The 12,754-nt window shown below is 42.2% G+C and overlaps 2 protein-coding genes across 2 annotated transcripts in view; one reads left to right on the plus strand and one right to left on the minus strand.

Moving 5' to 3' along the window:
• LOC126562251 (tubulin alpha-8 chain-like) overlaps positions 1-12,754 on the plus strand; it is a 395,370-nt gene that overhangs the window by 266,569 nt on the left and 116,047 nt on the right. The window lies entirely within an intron of this gene.
• The window catches only part of LOC126561519 (calsyntenin-1), a 101,278-nt gene continuing 94,590 nt past the window's right edge, over positions 6,067-12,754 (minus strand). The window contains exons 5-7 of the mRNA XM_050217717.1: positions 10,416-12,525; positions 9,847-10,336; positions 6,067-6,182 (exon numbers count right to left, since the gene is read on the minus strand). Coding sequence (XP_050073674.1) covers positions 6,179-6,182; positions 9,847-10,336; positions 10,416-12,525 — 2,604 coding nt within the window. The 3' untranslated portion in view covers positions 6,067-6,178. The remainder of the gene's footprint in view (positions 6,183-9,846; positions 10,337-10,415; positions 12,526-12,754) is intronic.

The following is a 12,754-nucleotide window of genomic DNA, read 5'->3' on the forward strand; positions in this document are numbered from 1 at the left end:
CATGTGACGGAAAGAGAACCACATATGTCCCATAGGAATGATCAGTGCTACCTCCTAGGATGCATGCTCTCTTAGTACCAGAATACAGAATTTGCCCGTTTCTAGAGCGTTTTGCCGAATCTAGCAGGCTGGGATGATCGAAAGGAAAAGGATGGAGAATGTGTCCATCCTTTTCGCTCAAACCACCCACACTACCAACTGCTCTCCCGTGTGTGGTGCTGCAGGGGCACTCTTGGATATAAGAGTAAAGTTAATATTAAGGAATCTTTAGAAATTGACCCATTTTACCATGTTATTCGATTGTTCCGAAGAGATAATTTATTGGTACAATTTCTGTTTGTGACATTCATTAAATATCTTATCGTTTTCTTGGTTAATTATCGTCTTAAAGAATCAAACAAAAATAGATCATGAAACACATGGTAGTATTCTCGAGGAAACCCCTGTGAAGAGAGAGTACGATCAACGATACTTATCTCAGGATGCGTGATAACATGTGAGGGAAAGAGAGCCACATATGTCCCATAGGAATGATCAGTACTACCTCCTAGGATGCATGCTCTCCTGGTATCGAAAATCGAATTTTGAACGTTTCTGGAGCGCAAAGAAAGCTGCCGTCGTCGATGGCCGTCTCGCAGCTCATTTTAAAAATAAGGAAAATCAATACGCGCAACTTTTTGGTTTTTATTAAGTAAATTTTATTCAGTAAAGTAAAACGGAAATGGACAAAAAATTAGGCGCACGGTCGTTTGTGTTGTGTTCATGTTCATGTGTTACATATATACTTTGAAGTTTTTTAGAAGTGTTCTTTTCACCTCTTGTTTTTTCTTGTTTTGGGATTATTACAGAGGGAAGGTGGCATATTTTTGCAGCATTCCACACACATTCGCACAATTTTTTGCTCTTATGTTTAGCTCGTCTTATGTTAGTTTGTTACGTTTTTCTTGCTGTTTTCCTTGTAGCTGTTTTGCTGCTGTTTCTTCTATCTATGGAACTTGAGTAAATAACTTGGGGACAAATCGTTTCTGCATCTCAAAAACGTTTTACGTTTCTCGCCTGTTGCATGCATGGTCAATAAACATTTCAAATTGGGGACGTTTGTTGAAAATAGAATCGTTTTGTTGTATTTTTTTCTTTCTAATTTATCTTTCTATTACATTACATTGAAGAGCTGCTGAAGAGCGGTTCTTTGAAGCTCGTCGTCCCTTGGTAGCTGGTACTGCAAGTACACACTGGATGCATTTATCAGGAGGAAATGGTATGAAAATTAAGAAGAAAAAACATCTTCTTCACCTTAAAACGATCCACGAGTTTTTTACACATATTAAGTGTTTGCTAATTTTTTTCTTCCCTTCTCTTTCTCTTTGTTTTAATCCTATGCTCTCTCCTCTGTTGGGGCATATTCTTTGTTTCTTTTTTGTTTATGCAAGAGTTACAAGTCATATGCAAAAACAAAACCAAAACCAAGCCATTTAATACTTTGCTATACTGTGTATATATATGCTTTTGGATGTGTTTCTTTGCATGGCTCAATTATATATATTTTAGATATTTGTTGTGTCTGTAAGTGTGCGTTTGTGTGTGTGTGTTTATATATACTATCTGTGTTTTGTTTTCTTTTATCTTCTTGTTTTTTGTTTTGCTAACTTTCACACAGCAATGAGAATATTTATTTTTTTCCCTTTTATATTTATGTCTTTTACAGCTTTCCTTCTTTCGTCTTGCTAAACAACTCAACAACGATCAAATCAACCTTTCTCCTCCTACCTTTGCTTTACTAAAATGTCATTGTGTCTTTTCGTTCTATTTTCATCCCTTTTTGCTGTTATGTTTTTATGCCTTGTTTCTTCGCCTGTGGTGTCTTGTTATATGATGTTCTTGCGTTATGTTCTGTTTATATTTCTTTGCTCCTTGCATGTGCTATCCTTTGTTGTAGTTATTTTCTGTTTATTTTTGTTTCTTGTGGAATTTTTTCCCTCATTTCTTGTGCTTTTATCTTGAAGCAAGAAACGCAAAAATGGGAACGATTTGCGATATAAAAAAGCAAACCGGAACAAGAACCAAAAAAAAAAAAACGCTATGCTAGGGAAAGTACTTTCTTCACTTCAATTTACTTTAATGTACATACACACGTTTGTTATTTTTATACTCGTTTTTTGCAAAATGTTTGGAAAGTCTGTTTGATAAACTTTCTTTGAAAGAAACACATTTTTTTCTTTTCCATCAAACAGAATTTCCGCTACAAACAGACACATTTCACACATCAACTTTTTTTTTTGCTATTGCAACAAGCGGAGGATGAGAAACAATAGTATAACATACACATATGCACGTTGTTATGCTGAATTTGCTGGATTATTATGATTATTGGTTGACCAATGTGTTAATCATTTGTCCCTGTTCACCATTTATGTGCGCCATTGTATTGGACGGTTTTCTGAGCTGTGTGAATGATAGAGAGTTGAGAGTGCACGTGTTGTCACATTGACAACCGGTCGACGGCTACTTTGATTGTACACCTTCTTTTCCACGTGCACTTCTACGGTGTAGTAGCTTGTCTACTGGCTGACAGCTAAAAGTGATGGACGAAAAATAAAACAGCAACCCAACTCTTCTCAAACGGATGTGTGGAGTCAGAGCACACGCGAGCGATCTAAGTAGCTGCCGTGTTGCTTTGGTGATATTTTTCTCGTTCCCCTTCTCATATAATCCATTTGTCACGCGTTGTTATTTATTTTATTTCTTGAAGATGATAAAATGATGTTTTATTTGCACGTAATTTGAAGACGCTCTAAAAGAAAGGAAAAAAAAGATAAGAAGAAAAAAACGAAAGAAAACAGGAAATGAAAAATAAAGCGCCACTACCACTACACACAACTAACTTACACAACACAACACGCCCCATTTTGTGGACAGTAAGATTTCGGTTTTTTAGAACTCTTCGTCCCATCTAATATACGACGAAACTAAAGCAATGGTAAAACGGAAATATAAACCATTTTGTTGTTGTTTGTTTTGTCGCTTATGAATAAGTTGCATTTTGACCACGTCTCATCCTGCTTGTTTTGTGTGTGTGTGTGTGTGTATCTGTTTGGGTGTGTTTTGCGTACACACACAAACGCTTTGTTCACGGGTACACGTATATGGACACAATCTGCTGTGAGTACAAGTTTTTAGTTTTTTGTTTAGCCCTTTTTGTTTTACATTTTTCGCTAAAGTAAGCCTACCGTAAATATACGATATGTTAGATGAGTGTGTGTGTGTTTATGCAAGGAATGGGAAAGCTTTGTTGGAGGGTTGAAAAGAAAGGGAATATAGCAAGGAAGTAGAAGGGATGATAAGTTGGATTTTACTGTACGTGTGCTACCGACCACTACCACTATCAACATACACTACCCGTTCATGGCAGCCGCCATGGTTTTGTTCTGTCCTACTGTTTTGTCTGGACTTCTTTCAACAGGATAGTATCCGGCCTTCGGCATCGTTCTCAGCTCGATTCACGTGTGTGCTTTTACCATTTTCAACGCTTCTTTATTTCATTTACAATACTTCCGTTTCTGGTTCTGCGCACCATTTTGCTCTCGGGCAATAAAAAAAAAAAAAAAACGCCTGTTTAACTCTGTATGTAAACGTGACCGATGTGACGACGATACGGCGCCCTCCGTCGGTCTCTCGGGTGCTTATAGAATGTGATTCAAATCTTTACTACCAAAGCAATGTTTGATTAATAATAATAAAATCGGTATTTAGCTAGGAGTGCTTGGGAACAAAAAAGAAAATGGTGGATACAAAAAAAAAAAAATCTTAAAAAACACCCTTCTATTTCGAAACGTAGAAATAAAACTCTTACAGTATTAAAAAAAAGGAGAACATTTAAGAAAAACTTGCAAAAAAAGAAGCTGCCATCTTGGCATCTTCAAAACTGTGCCTCACACATATTACTCACATACATGACAGATTAATTAATTACCACAAACTGGGGTGCAATTTAAAGCTAAGCAGCTTGCAGATGACAATTGTAACTGTTGCAGCAAAACAGCGCACCATAAAAAAGGGAAAATAATCCATCCTTGCTATTTGTTGTCTTCATTTTCTTGTTTCCCTTTTCGCCTATCTCTGTCTGCGAATTTTCTCCATTCGAAAATATAATAACTATAGCGTATAAGGAATAAACACAAAACCAATCGTAGATTATCCTGAACAGCGCTTACAGGTGTTGTTACATCATTGTTGTGCGTCATGTGTGTTGTTCATTTGTTATAAGAACCATTTTCCCAGATTTTAGATTAAAGTTCTTTACATCGAAAATGACACTAAAACGATAGAGAGAGAGAGAGAGAGAGAGAGAGAGAGAGAGAGAGAGAGAGAGAGAAAGGGGTAAAAGGATATTGTTATTAATCAAATTACTCAAACATGAAAAAGGAATGAAAGGTCCACTTACCTCATATTTCGTGGGTCCATTGTGGCGTTTGTTGGTTGGTAGTTTTGTGTACTGCCCCCAAATCGTTTTCCAATGTGTTTTTAAAACGGAGGCCGGAAAAGCTGCGATGGTTTCGTAGTGCGTCGCACCCCATCGCTGTAGAGGTGGTGGTAATAGCAGTAGTAGCAGTATTTGTTGTAGTAGCACACAGGTATAGAGAGTTGAGTAATAGAGCTTTAGTCGTCTTCTTATCATAAAATGTTCTCTCTGCCTTGCCTGGTTGTGTTTATCGCTTTTTCAATCGCTAATCGTACAAATATACGCACGCATAGATGTGTTTTGTTTGGCCTTTGCCATTGTGTACGCGTGTGTGTGTGTGTGAGTGTCCTGCCACCACCTTGGGACACAACACATCCCGGAGTATGTTCGGCAGACAGACACACACAAAAAAAAAAACAGTTACACATCATTATTACACACGCAGACGGACTTGTTAGGTTGCATTACAATGTTCTCCCTATTCGCTTCGCTCGCATACTGCTCCACTTTTACTTCCATTTATATCCTTGTTTGTTTTTGTTTAATCAATTTTTTATACATCTCACACACTATTACACACGTTTTACGTTTATTCTTCTCTACTTTCTCCTTACTATCATCTTCTTTCTACTTTATCTATTCGTCTTTCTTCATGTTCACTTTTACTGCTTCATTTTTCTCTTCTCTTTATTCTTGTTTCTTTTTCTTTACTGTATATAGCTACTTGTTTGTTTCTCTGTTGTTGATTTTCTTTTATTAATAATATAGAATCCGTTTTTTTTGTTTGTTTCATATTATTAAGCTGGTTTCTAGATTTTTAATGAATGCGGGATGTCGGTCTGTATGTGTGCGTGTATGGCCCAGCTGCTGCCACCAGCTTTGTGTTGTCCTGTGGTGTCCTGTGTGAGTGAGTGTTTGTCAACCCTTTTCTTCTCTTGTACACGTATTGTTTCACACAAAACCAAAATGGAGTGTTTGGGTGAGTTTTGTATGCTTTTTTTTTAGAGTGGTGACGATGCATTTGTTTACGACTCATTTCCATACACATGCATTGTTGTTGCAGTATTGTTAGTTAAGTACATTGGGCTCGAGCTCGAGGGCTGGACAGAGTAAAAATGCGTGAAAAGTGACCATCCTGCTTGATGAGATGGCGTTGGACGACATTGTTTCTGAGGGTGTGTCCGTGTGTTTGCTCACTAAGTTGTGAGCATTAGACAAATAAGGTACCCTCTTTTCCATTTTATCCTTCACTCACATTCCGCGAGTGTTTGGGGGGGGGGGGGGGGGGGGGGGTTGGTTGTTGGACTTATTAAACTTCGTTTCCTCGAGTGCCTTTTTTTGTTGTCGTACTTTAATTGCACACAATACTGATGTATGGAGGGTGTGTGTATGTGCAACAAGAGTGGTTTTCTTTTTTCCAAAGGGGTTAGGTTCGTTTTTCGTGTATGCGTGAGAGTATAGCTGCTGATATAATTTATATATATTCAGATATACATATAGAGGTGTATTTAGCCTGTAGTACGGGTACTGGGGGGTTTCGTTTGTTTCGTTTGTTTTAAATGAATGGCGGTTGCTGCCTCTTTTGCTGCTGCTGCTACTTCTACTGCCTTTCTCCGTGTTTGATATAATGCAGGTAGGAAGGGAATTTTGCAATGCGCTCTTGTGGTTGGTTGATGTTGCAATAAATCTTTCATACTTTAAAATATTTGATATATTCATTTAGCTAAAACGAGAAGAAAAAAGAATGGACCATTAGTGAAAAGTGAGGACTATACAGGCAGTAATAGTGTAATCGAGTTTTCCGCGCCCAATGGTTCGAGGGATATGGACAATCGATTCTAACAACTCCCAACCCCGTCTGCTTTTCTCCTGCTTTTACCCATCCCGGATCCCTCGGTTATAATGTTTAATCACATAATCATGATTTAAAGCGTAACCATACTATTATTGACCATAATTAGCATTGTTTGTACAGCGTTCTACCATACCCTTGATCCCCAGTTGCAGGGCAGGCTTGGCTAACCATTATTTGTGTGATGGTGTCGACATTAGTCGCGATAAAACGATATCCGGGACGTGATGCCTAATTAGTGCAATAGATTCGGCGATGGCATATGCTGTTACGATAACAATTCAATTTACAGTGATTGCCATTCCAATAAAAGCATCGAATTCCTAGTTTTGTCAACACTTATTTCTATGTAATGAGTTTACGTTTAAAAAAATATTTAACACGTTCGGAACCATGGATTATTCTGACGATTCTTTCGTAAAAGTTCGTAGAAGAAAATAAACGTAAGGCTTCCTCTTGGCTTACGCTTGACTTGACAACAACCATGGTAGGTAGGACTTATTCGGAGTTGGATTTGGGAGGTCGAGGTTTTGGTCTACCATTACTGGCTTGCCTTGACTTTCTGGACAGGACCTGCGGTCTGGACAGGACCTGCCGTGTGAAGACCAACGCTGCTACACGCTGCCTCGCTCACTCAGATGACACTCCAGATATTTTCACTTCCAAACTCCTGGCAATGTCCTCAATGTCTTGATACTGCAACCAGATTCTCAGAATGAAAAAAATGTAGATTCCATTATTTTACAATTCTCCGTACGAGAAATTTAATAAACGGATAAATATTCAATGTTTTGGAAACAAAAAACAAATAACTAAATTAGTGGGAAATAAGCTATGCAGCAGGCAGAATGTGTTGCGTTCTTCCGAGTGTACATGCATTCTTCATGATCAGATTATTCAGAATTTATACTCCCAATGTTCAAAGCTGGTGAAGACTCACCATGGGGTACAGAGTTTTGTTAAATTCCAATGAAACGTCCCGGGAAATAAATCCATTCTTCCAAGAAAATAGTTAATCTGTAGCTATTGCACTTCATCGAACCCATCTAACAAGAGATGGTACTAAGAATTATTTTCAAAGGTATGAATACTCACAAACCAATACAATTATTGGATTAGCCGACCAAATACTTTAATCACTCTCCACTTGATCTATTAATGAATAAATACACTAAACCAAACTTATTCAACCGATCACAACTGTACGCGTTAACCATGCAGAGCAAATTTAAGCTCTGATTGGGGATTTTGGAAGTTCCATTTGTTAGCTCCTTTAAAGTCCGAGCTGTATGTTATACTGCAAGTGACTAAAATTTAATTTTCTACACTATGAAGATCTTGTTCCCTCTCTCCCTCTTTCTCATCCTGGAATCAAGGAACACAAATCTATTCTTGCACACACTTCTAGGAATTGAAAAAACGCCTGAAACCTCAAGGCATGTATTCAAAGTCCCCCCCCCCCCCCCCAAAATGGCTCATACACTCCTTATGCTCGATTGGGTGTAATTATTAAGCCTCTCTTAGCGCTTCAGAACAGGACAGCCACAGCTGTGTGTTGTTGTTCAGCCCAGCTGCTGTGCCGAATTCAGCACCGTACATCCCTGTCAGAAACAACCAAATCCCATCAATCCGGTGCCAAATTTGCAAATATCGAAACCATACGATGAGAACCCGGTGCACAAAGATCGAAGTTAGCGGATAGTTGTGGTGTGGGTTAACACAATCCTGCACCACCCAAGGTTTAACCGTTACGCAAAGATTGAATTAAAGGCGCTTCACCCACACCTGCTTGCCATTTTCATTTTAGCGCACAGAGGTCGGGCTGCTGTGTGTGGCGAAAGTTTTGCCCAGTTTGCAAAACCCGGGTTCGGGAAACTTTGATGGATAAGTACTTCAACTTCTGCAAGTTTTGCGCGAGACTTTCGACGTCTTTTTTGTTTTTGGTTCCTTCTTATCCTGTCCATGCCTGCAAGTAGTAACGTCCTTAAGCGTGACAGTGTGCGGGGGGGGAGGTGCGGGCAGGAGAGTAATAGAAAGCCACCAACTGTCAGAAATTATTCAACTGTTCTGTCAAAGTGATACGCAGAACAGTGGAAGAGTTTCCTTTCATGAATTATTAATTCGTTCATTAATCACGGAACAGTTATTCTGTGGCAGCTGGAACTTTCAACTGTTCGGAAGGAGTTTTTTTTTGTGTTTGTTTGGAATGCGTGGCACGTTGTTGTTCGGGACGGTAAACTTAATTTAAAATGGTTCCCTAACATATTTTTGTATCGTGTTGGTAAACATCCGGAAGGGATTGATTTAATTTTTTTAAAGCGAGTTAAAACAGACTAATGGCAATTAACTGATTATTAATTTGATAGTTAATTTTGAAATTCTTGTAATTAAGCAGAATAAGGAACGAACGATCTATAATTCTATACCAGAATACAAAATCACAAGGATGATTTGAAGTAGAGAACCATCATCAAATCATCGATATGCAATTATTCAGAAAAATACTTTCGAATAACACAACTTTCTGTTCATGGTTTTACAGCAACAACGCCCTGCTAAGGACACTTATTTTTCCCATACGTCACATCGTGCGAGTTTTAGCCGGGTTATTTCCCTAACTAAATCCCTGGAAGGTATGCGGCATTCCAATTTCATCCGTCACCAATCGACTATTGCGAACGAAAGACACACATCTCCTTCTCCTTGTTTTTGGACCACTTTTTACTACCGAAAACTACCATCCATTACCTATTTTTCGACCGTACACAGTTCCGGAAAAGCTGTGCGGTACTCACGTGGATCGTTTGAACGTGATTGGGAGTTCATTATTACCCCCTGCCGTAGAAGAAAAAACGTACCAGCAACGTGTTGGCGTGCCCTGTGTGCGCTACCACGAAAGAAGATTCTGCTTCTTCAACCGACCCCCAAAAGCCAGCGAGCAGAGAAAGCGAGAGAAGAGCTTCAGTTTCGATGGAATTAACCGTAAAGGATAGAATTCGTGGTACAACAAAAGCGAATGTTGGGATTGGTTTTCGCTTGAAGTTTTTGAAAGCAAGCAAAAAGAACCCCCGGTCAAACGTACGTACGGACGGATGGACAACACCGAAAGGATCTTCCGTTACGCTTCAGCAAACGATTGCATGAATGCGTCACCTTACACATCCTATGCGATTCCGTCACGTTGCCAGCACCGGAAGCTGGACTCGGCAAAGGTGGCGAAGGCAGCAGGACACACATACATGGGATACCCGGATGGTGATTGCGCTGGAAAATCCGTCGGAACGGAAAAGGCAAACCCATTTGAATAGTAATAACAATGGGGATTTCAGGGTAACTCAACATCATCTCCCTGCTCGTTCTGCTACTTCCACACATCTCCATCCCCGGGCTCAGAGGAGGGTATATTCTCTCGGTAGATTCTTCTATCGCCCACGGGAGGGATTTCCGATTGCCGATTGGGGGATTGGTTTTACAGCGAAAGCACATCCCCCCACCCATCCCACCCGGTGGCATTCTCTCATCGTCACATACTTACATTGTGGAGTTGTCCCACTCGAGCTGACTGACGTTTTTGTAGCGCCCGTTCAGCACCTCCTCATCCTCGGAGTCCGAGTTTTCCGACTCGGAGCTGTCGTCCGATAGCGTATCGTGCTGCATCGGGTTGATGGTGATGGTTAGCGCCGAATCGTCCCAATCGAGCTGCTGGTCCGGGGCCACCTTCGGACAGGGTAGGTGCTTGTCGGTGAGGTTGCGCGAAAACGCACCACCCACCCCACCCACTCCACCGTGGCCACCGCTGGCACCACCGGTCATCGCGCTATTGCTGTTGCGAAGGCGAGCAATACCGACACCGCAGATAAGTAGCACGAACGATGCACAGATGACCACGATCAACATGGTCGAGTGCGAGGAGGCAAGCTTCTCGTGGCCGAGCAGTGCGGCACCACCATTACTGCGCACTTTCGATTGTGATTCCTGGACATCGTGCGAGTGTAGCATCGCGTGTGCGTACTGGTTCGTGTTGTCTAGCGGAAAAGTTAAAGGTTGGGGTTAGAAATGTCTCTGAATGTCTGTAAAATACTCATCCGTTCCTCCAAGACTTACCATGCGAATCCACAGCAACGGCTGGATGTTGCTCCGAGGATACCGTTGAGATGGCAAGCAGAACGTTCGAGGCCGGTGCAGCAGCGGAAGCGATCGACGAGGTTGGCTGCTGTTTCGGATGTAGCACCGTCAGGGTGAGCGTGTACTCCGCACTACGGAAATGATCGTCCACCTGGGAGCAGGTCAGCTTGAACACTCGGTTCAGGTAGTAGGCCGGCTTCTTGTTGATGTAGACGAGCGACTTCAGCACGTGCTGATAGTTCTCGATCGTGTCGTAACCGATCATCTCCACACCTTCCTTGCTGATCTGTGTCTTGATGTCGAACTTGAACAGCGACTCATCCGCACCATCCTTATCGTCGATCGTGATTTCCTCGTGGTCTGGGTTGAGGCTTGGGAATACGTTCACGTTGCAAGAGTCAAGCTTCTGCAGCTCGGGCCTAATGTCCTTACCGGTGTACACGCTGATGTTGATCTGGGCCAGAATCTTAACACCCTCCTTAATGTCCGGGTACGATACCAGATGGTTCGAGTTGCCACTGATCACGATCTGTGGTTTCTGGTCGTTTGCGAGCGGTTTATCTACCAGAATTTTGTTATACAGCCCCGAAGCAGATGACGAAGAGGAGGATGATAGCATACTACCGCCGGACAGGTTGTTTGCCGCACTAACCATAATGTACGTATCGATCGTCGGCAATCGGATAGCCTTCTTGTTCGGACAGCTAACGGTCGTCATCACCTGTATGTTGCGGCGTCCAATCGTGGGACTTTCCTTCGAGTTGATGTACTGAATCTGTTGCAGTAGTTGCTCGATATTTGTCTTGTTGCTTCCCTCAATAATGATCTTGTTCATCTGTGTGTTCGATTGAATCTGTTGCTCCGGTTCCAGGAAGTGATCGGGCGGTGTCAAAAGCTTTTCCGCACAATCCGTTCCACAGCGGATCTGACTCGCCGTCAGCACCTTCCGGGTGGAGAGTTTAATTTCCGCAATATCACCACTGAAACCATGCTTCAGCCGGTTCTCCGAACCCTGGTAGCAAGCACCAATCGCGAGCGTGGTGTTAATACCGTGCGCTGCATGCAGTGGCCAATCATCGATTACTTCCGGATTGCTGTGACGGTCCTCAACGTTGCTCTCGAACCGAATGCCATCGATATAAAGGTCCACCTTCGGCAGATCGACATTGATCGTGTAGTGATGCCACTCGTTATCGCACACCTGCGGAATCTTCCAGCGCCATTCAGCCGGACTGAAGATGTTCAGATCACCATCGTTGAAGTCCTTGCGCAGCAACAGAATCAACCGGCAGTTACGCACAAACAGTGCCATATGGTGTCGGTTCATCTTGTGGTCGTCCGCACTGCAGACGATGTGTTCCTTCGTGTGCTTGTCACTGGTCGCGATACTATGATGGCGGAACATCGTAACGATGCTGAACTGATGTGCGGCAAAGTCCTGCGGTTGCACTACATTCTTCGGTACGATCGCACCCGAGCTACCATCGAAGTGGAAGATCGCCTCGGCACCCTCATCGTACGTCAGGTCCTTCGTCCAGTCGGTGTTCTTCTGCAGCAAGTCAACCAATCCGGATGTGTCACCGCTGTTGGCATCCGTTCGCTGCGGCCCGTTCTCGCTCAACCGACGCAAACATTGCGTTGCGTCACGATCACAACCGAACGAGATGTGCTTGGTTTTGAGTGAAACCGACGACTGGATCACCATATCCTCACCCTTGCACTGCATATCGCACAGCTCGAGATGAATCTTCGGAAACAGTGACACACTCTCCATCGAGTTGGCAATGTAGTCGATGCGTTCCGCTACGCCCATTACGTGCGCTTCGCAGACACGCCGGACGCGGATGTTGACCATGACTGGAGCCGATTGCTTCATCGCACAGTCGTACGCGACCACCGAGAGGATATGGTTGTGCGAGATCTTGTGCGAAAGTGGTTCCGTGTTGCGTATCGAACCCTCGTTGTCGATGGTGAACGGTTGGTCGTTGGTGAGGATCTCATACTTGCACACATCACCGAACAACGGTGTGCAGTCTTTGTCGGTAGCCTCTACACGGATGATCTCCTGGTATAGGCGACCCTCGTCAACCTGGACAGGTGAAAAGAGAAAGTGGAGAAAGCATAATGAATTGGGGAACATAATTTGACGCTGATATAACAAACATTTCGATAAATTTTCTTCAAATAAAGAATATCAGATATTCAGGCGGGAAACTTGAAACTTGACACGATTGCTAATTTTTGTAGGCTTCGTTTTACAAATATATATTACAAAAACAGGTTCGTATTTTATAGCAGCATTTATAGGACTTCATCCA

The sequence above is a fragment of the Anopheles maculipalpis genome, chromosome 3RL (genome assembly GCF_943734695.1).
Source record: "Anopheles maculipalpis chromosome 3RL, idAnoMacuDA_375_x, whole genome shotgun sequence".
NCBI lineage: Eukaryota > Metazoa > Arthropoda > Insecta > Diptera > Culicidae > Anopheles > Anopheles maculipalpis.